Source organism: Arachis duranensis, chromosome 5 (assembly GCF_000817695.3).
Source record: "Arachis duranensis cultivar V14167 chromosome 5, aradu.V14167.gnm2.J7QH, whole genome shotgun sequence".
In the NCBI taxonomy this organism is placed as follows: Eukaryota; Viridiplantae; Streptophyta; class Magnoliopsida; order Fabales; family Fabaceae; genus Arachis; species Arachis duranensis.
The window spans coordinates 22,513,571-22,521,222 of NC_029776.3; the positions used below are offsets into that span (position 1 = coordinate 22,513,571).

The 7,652-nt window shown below is 31.7% G+C and overlaps 1 protein-coding gene across 2 annotated transcripts; it reads left to right on the forward strand.

The window, feature by feature from the left end:
- Positions 1-1,153: 1,153 nt before the first annotated feature.
- LOC107488802 (cation/H(+) antiporter 17) lies at positions 1,154-5,991 on the forward strand. 2 transcript variants are annotated; one of them, XM_016109578.3, is made up of 3 exons: positions 1,154-1,323; positions 3,398-4,625; positions 4,709-5,991. In XM_016109578.3, exons 2-3 carry the CDS (start codon positions 3,429-3,431, stop codon positions 5,867-5,869), a joined length of 2,358 nt encoding a protein of 785 aa, XP_015965064.1. In that variant the 5' UTR covers positions 1,154-1,323; positions 3,398-3,428; the 3' UTR covers positions 5,870-5,991. The 2 variants fall into 2 exon arrangements, with proteins under 2 accessions (XP_015965064.1, XP_052118240.1); XM_052262280.1 differs by lacking the exon at positions 1,154-1,323 and having other exon boundaries at positions 3,376-4,625.
- Positions 5,992-7,652: the final 1,661 nt, after the last annotated feature.

Consider the following 7,652-nt stretch of genomic DNA (forward strand, 5'->3'; position numbering starts at 1 on the left):
ATTAAAAATACAAAGATATATTTATTTATTGATATTTTTTTAAAAAAATTAACTTTAATTTTGACCATATGTATAATTGAAAGAATTTTCTAATATAAATATTATAATAAAAAATTCTTTTGTGATTATATTAAAAATGTTATTCAATGATTGTTGAGTAAAAAAAGTGGGATTATACTCAATAATATAGATGTATGAAGTCATGATCGTCTCAAACAAAGAACGTCTCAAACAATAGTTAAAGACTTAAAGGAAACGTCTCATACAAATTACGCAGTTCATATAAACAATTCACATTTTCTCAACAAACATTGTTAAGTAATCCATTATCCCAAAAAAAATTAAATTCCACCTCTCCGAAAAATCATTTTTAACCAATTCACTACCAATTGTCGTTGCTCATTAGTCTATTATTCCAAAAATATTAAATTCCACCTCTCCATATAAGCATGCTACGTTAGCAGAGTAATTAGTAATTAGTAATTACCATTTCATCAAACCGATCGAGAATAAAAAGAGCAGAAGTTGTCTGCTTTTTTTTGAAATAGAACAAGAAGTCATAATCGATTCCCCTCCACACGTAGGGCAGTGGGCCAAACACGTAATATCCACGTGTGTGGATGTCTCTCCTAAATATAAAGAATAATATTTTCAGGTAATATTCAAATATCATAATCGAATAAGGGCATGATATTTTTGTGTAAAGTTAATAAGTAAAATATAAATAATAATGTTAAATATAAATAAAAAAATCAATTATTGCGTAATATATATTTTTTAAATATAAAATATATATTATATCTATGTTACATAATAATATTTTATGTGAAAAAAAATAATATTTTTAAAATATATATTATATTAATTAATTTAATTAAATATATTAAATTATTTAATAATTTTTTTATCGTATTTATTTTTAAAACGTTAATTTATGTAATAGTAACTACGACATTTTTATTTGAAAATAATAATTTAAAACGGTTAAATTATTTGATATATTTAATAAAATGATGATTTTTAACTTTATCTTTTTGTTTAATAATATTTTAGATTCGATGCAAATAATAATGAGGGTGTTAATTACCTCACGGGCTGCGGATGCTTGCATGACTATCTATATAGTCCAAGTCAAGTCGGCAAGGCTTCAGCTTCTTCATTATCCTTCAATTCAATTATTTTCAGTTCTCTTAAGCACTGCTCATTATATTATTCTTCACCAATGATCCCAGTCACCCAATCATCCTCTCCTATGCCATGCTGATTGTATTGTATACGTCGTCCCAACCCAATTCTTCAGATATCGCTCGACTAAACAACCACGTAAGCTCTTCTGTTATCTCTTCTTTCCCAACATTATCGTCGTTTTCTTTGCACCCAAACATGTTATTTTCTACATTATTGCTTATTAGGCAGTTCTTCAATTCTAACGAGGTCCATATTCTTCTCAAGTTATTTCTTTTTTTAAAATAATGCGAAGCCAGATTTTTTTTGTCTCTTTCTGAAGAGCATGTATGTATGATTTTGAGAATTAAGACTCTGTTTAGAAAAGAGATTGAGATTGAAAGATTGATGGAGAGATATAGATTAAATTAAATTTTTGTATTGTATTTGGTGCAAAATATATTCGATTATGTCAGTAAATTATAATTTAAATGACATAATTTTTTTATACTCATCTAAAAAATTGCAAATTCGAATATTTCACTAAAAAAATGTACTAGATTATATACCATGTTTAAAAAATTAAATAAAAATATTTTTAAAAAAATATTATTAAAATTTTAATTTTAATTTTAAAAAATTTCAATCTTTGATGTTTTTATTATTTGAACATATTAAAAAAATTAAAATTTGATATTTTAAAATTAAAATTTTAAATTTATCTTTAATCATCAAATACAATATTAAATTTTAATCTCTTATTCTCAATTTTAATCTCATTCTTCAAAAACAAATGCTATTTGAAAAACTGAGAATGAAGCTCGAAAATTAAAAATGAAAATTTATGGCGCTGGAAAATAATTTCTGCGCTGAAAAATAGGTGTAGTTACGTAAAAATTCACATATAATTTTTTTATATAAAATTAATATTTAAAAATTACAAAAATTTAATAAATGTAATTAAATTAATTCTCATTAACGTCTTAGCTTCAAAATGTCTAGATAAATAATTTTTTTAGCAAAAATAAAATTATTAGAATAAGTATAAAAAAAACAAATCTTTTTTAAACGTTATTATTTTTATCTTTTATAAAAAGATATAATCAAAAGTAAAATATAATCTTTTAATATTATATTGAAAGGTCTAAATATAAATTTAAGCAAGATAATCATTTAAAAATAATATTTTAAGGAGCACTAAGGCTTTTATTTTATCTTATTTTAATTTTGTTTTAATATATTTAAATATTTAAGCATATACTGCTTCGAAATGTTGGCATGACATATCAATGCATGCCTTTTACCAAAAGTTTTTGAGTCTGACTTTGAGTTTTCAACACGTACAACCCGCGTCATCAATTTGACGAAGATGTTGATGGCGTTCTGATTTGATAACCGGAGTAATCCAACTAATTACAATTAAAAGACTAACACGTAGTTCTCTTCACATAAGAATTTATAGTTAAAAATCATTACATTGACTTAAATTATTGGCTAATATTTGAATTATAAAATAAAATATAAAAATAACTGTATATAAATTTTTATCATTATATATGTGTGTAATAAATTTGTTGACATTTTTCTACTAAAATTAAGACCAAATATTTTTTCAAGGATGTTTGTTTACGGAACGATTTGAATGAATTTCAATAAAAATTAATCCAATTTAAAGTATATAATTTATTGTGATTTGAATTATNTAATAAATTAAATATAAATATAAATAAAATATTAGATTTGATAATAAAATAATAATATTATATTAGAATGTGTGATTTAACTTAAATTAGGTCAATTTTGATAAGTTAATCTAAAATTTAATGCAATCTATTAAAAATAAAATTCAATTAAATCTAAATCAGTGTATATTTTATTGGTTGTTCGTTTAAATTGAATTAAATTAATAATTTTCTTTGGATCAATTGACCTTTGAACACCTCTTGTTCTTCCAGTCCAACCATATTTGTGTGAACAAATTCTTCTCCCCGTCCAACCATATTTGCGTTTACTTATGGAAATGAAGCTAAGCTTGTATTGAAAATTTGGGCGATCAGTTAGACTGTTCAAAGTAATATACGTTGCATTCGTGTTGCATAGTCTTGGTGGAAAATATTCCGAAATTTCGTGTTCCTTTATTAATTTTTTTAAAATAAAATTATACACTTGTATTTATTTATTCCCTCAGCAGTCAGTATAGAAGTCGTCTCAAGTGAACACATATATGGTGCAGGAATTGGAAAGCTAAGCAAGAAATATTAGCAATGGGTTCAAATAGTACAGGATGTCCGGCGGGCATGAAAGCGACGTCGAATGGGGTGTTTCAGGGAGACAATCCGCTTGACTACGCACTCCCTCTTGCAATCTTACAAATCTGCATGGTGGTTCTTCTCACTCGCCTCCTAGCATTCCTTCTCAAGCCACTAAGACAGCCACGCGTGATTGCAGAAATTGTGGGTGGAATATTGCTCGGTCCATCAGTTCTTGGACGCAGTTCTGTCTTTCTGAACGCTGTGTTCCCATCCAAGAGCCTAACGGTCTTAGACACTTTGGCCAACATTGGCTTACTTTTCTTTATGTTCTTGATAGGACTGGAACTCGACCCCAAGTCCCTCGTTAGCAAAACAGGAAAGAAAGCTCTTGCCATTGCCCTTGCTGGGATCACATTCCCCTTCGTCTTGGGAATCGGCACATCTTTTGCACTTCGAGCAACAATCTCACAGGGAGTCGATAAAGCACCTTTCTTTGTGTTCATGGGAGTCGCTCTCTCCATCACCGCCTTCCCTGTCCTGGCACGCATCTTGGCTGAGTTGAGGCTGCTTACCACTGAGGTTGGACGGATGGCCATGTCAGCAGCGGCTGTTAATGACGTGGCAGCGTGGATTCTTCTCGCCCTTGCGATTGCGCTCTCTGGCTCTGACTCTTCTCCACTTGTCTCCGTGTGGGTCCTCTTGTCTGGATGCGGCTTTGTAATCTGTTGCGCACTTGTTCTTCCTCCCATCTTCAGATGGATGTCTCGGCGCTGCTATGAAGGCGAAGCCATCAACGAGTCCTACGTCTGTGCCACGTTGGCAACGGTCTTGGCAGCTGGTTTTGTCACTGACACCATTGGAATCCATGCTCTGTTTGGGGCATTTGTTGTTGGAGTTGTTCTTCCCAAGGAAGGCCCTTTTGCGGCTGCTCTTGTTGAGAAGGTTGAGGATCTTGTCTCTGGTCTTTTCCTTCCGTTGTACTTTGTGTCCAGTGGACTCAAGACAAATGTTGCCACCATTCGTGGCCTCAGGTCCTGGGGGCTCCTTCTTTTAGTCATATTCAATGCTTGCTTCGGTAAGATTGTTGGTACCATTGTCGTCTCCTTCTTTTGTAGGGTACCTTTTCAAGAATCATTGGCTCTCGGCTTTCTCATGAATACTAAGGGCTTGGTGGAGCTCATCGTCCTTAACATCGGTAAAGATAGGAAGGTAAATTAAGTTAACAAGAATGTTTAGTTTAATTGGATTAAGTTTTGCACATGATCTCATTACTCTTTTTAATTAATTTGTAGGTATTAAATGACCAAACATTTGCAATTATGGTGCTGATGGCTATCTTCACAACATTCATCACCACGCCTTTGGTAATGGCAGTTTATAAACCGGCCAAGAGAATGGCAAAAGCGGACTACAAATACAGAACAGTTAAGAGGACAAACCCGGACACTCAACTGCGACTCATGGTGTGTTTCCACAGCACAAGGAACATCCCTTCAATGCTAAATCTGATCGAAGCCTCGCGCGGCACTGAAAAAAGGGAAGGCCTTTGCATATACGCATTGCATCTCATGGAGCTCACTGAGAGGCCTTCTGCTATATTGATGGTCCACAAAACCAGAAAGAATGGCCTACCCTTTTGGAACAAAGGCCGCCATTCTAATGCGAATCAAATAGTGATTGAGTTTGAGGCTTTGGAGCAGCTAAGCAGAGTGTCGATTCGCCCCATGACTTCAATCTCATCCATCCCCAACATTCACGATGACGTATGCGCTTGTGCTGAGAGCAAGAGGGTTGCAATGGTAATTCTTCCCTTTCACAAGCACCAAAGGGTTGATGGAACGTGGGAAACAACAAGGAGTGAATTCAGGTGGGTGAATAAGAAAGTTCTCGAGCATGCACCCTGCTCTGTGGGGATCTTGGTGGACCGGGGGCTTGGTGGGACCACCCACGTGACAGCAAGTAATGTTTCATCTTCAATTACCATGCTCTTCTTTGGAGGCAACGACGATCAAGAGGCTCTTGCTTATGCTTTGAGAATGGCAGAGCATCCTGGTATCAACCTCACCATAGTGCACTTGATAGTAAGGTCCGAGGATGTTGGAGACATTGTCAGAGTCGTAGATATAAACGACAACGCATCATCCTCAACGGATGAGATGCTGCTTTCTGAGGTCAAAGCAAAAAAGAGCTCATCATCCGTAAAGTTTGAAGAGAGAGTTGTGAAAAGCCTCGGTGAGATCATTGAGGTGTTTGGAGAGTACAGCAGAGGATGCAATTTGTTTGTAGTTGGTAGGGTGCCCAAAGGACACGTGGCGGTGACTTTGAACAATGTCAAATGCGAGTGTCCAGAATTGGGGCCACTATGCAACTTGTTAACCTCTCCGGAACTGGTCTCAACTTCAGCCTCGGTTTTGGTCGTGCAACACTATCATGCTCTATGCTCTAATGGATAAAAAATTTTCTTCTCTTTCATTTTAGACTTAACTAATCCTGTAAGTGTGGATCATCATCTCATAATTAGTAATATTAAACCTGATGATTGGGACTCCAAGCAAGGAATCAACTTTTATATATATATTGGCTGTCTCTTTCCGTCTCCTTTTACTAGAGTTTAAATCTAATATCTTAGTTAAAAATGATTCAAGAGAGTGGATATTTTTATTCTAAAATTGATAATGTCATCTCAAATTGATCATGTTTTATTAAGAAAAGAACTCAATAACCATCCGAATTTTTTATTTTTTGTCATCAATTTAATTTTTTTAATTTATCAATTTAATATCATATTTTTAGTTTATATTTAAAAAAATAATAAATTCTACTAATTCATCTTTTATTATATGTACTTTGTATTAAGATTAAAATCTCCCAAATAGAAATGTTATGAACTTGAGAGCATCAAGATCCATTATTCTTTTAACCCAAAAAAGAAAAAAATTTTAAAACACACAACTGAAAAAAGCTTAATGTTGTTAATTATAGGCTTGACGTCAACAGATTCTGTCGAATATTCACCAACTAAAACGCATCACTCTTCCTAGCATCTAACCAACATAAAATTAAAATACAAAATTTTCAACAAAAAATAAAAGAGCAAATTAAATGACAAAGTTGACTTGAGAAGAATTGCTAACAAAATTTTTATATATTACTTTTGTATTTATAACTTCATTACTTTTCAATTATTTCTTTAATTTAGGTTTGTATTTAAAATTAGTCATCTAATTAATATAGAATTAATTTTTTTTTTATAAAATTAAAATAATTATACATGTGTAGATAAAAAAATAGTTTACTAAGTTAATTATCTATATAAAATATATATTACAAGTATGCTAAACAAATTTTTGACACAGAATTTTTTTTTTATCAAAATGCGTAAACATCATATATAAATATATATTCTTGTTGCTCTTCTTTCTGTTTGTGGGTGTTGATGAGCATGAGCTACGTACCATTTTAGTTAGTGATTATTAATTTATTATATCTTACACGATATACATTGTTATTGGTAAGTGGTAACCTATAGGTTTTGGGTCGGTTAAAGTAAAAAGAAGATGGACTATTGTTTATCTCTCTATCAATAGTGTATATTATAGATGAGACGATAATAGTACATAATTCTCATGTTTATTTGTTCGGTCGAAAATACTATAAAGATTGAAGAAGTGGGATAACACTTTAACTAAGAGGATGATGACTAATTAATGAAAAAAATAATGTGATGTGCTTTAAAAAGATTATTGACAAAGATCTTTTCATGTGAAGAAATAATTGAAAATTATCAAATAATTCATCATATCTAACTATTACTTAACATACATAACACATTTTATATCTTAACTATTATTGTATATAAATTTATTATCTTAATTTAAAAATATTAATTCATCACTTTGTTATTTAATCGACTCCCTCAATTTAGAAGAACTTGATCGTGGTAAGAAAATGTGAGTAACGAACTTATTTTGATTGAATTGGAATTTATAATTGCAAGGATAGAGAATTGTATTGGACATACGGAAAAGAAATGATAGATTTGAAGTGCTCACGACGCACAATTCCATGTTCCATCCAACCAAACCACCTTCAGTGGTTCACAAAGTTTGACCAGTTTGATTAATAACCTGAACCATTCCTTTAACTTTCGAGAACTTGGAAAATTTGCCATTGATAGTTTGATACTGTGAACAAAAGCTAATTTCTACTACTCAACGGCCAACGCAACTATCAACA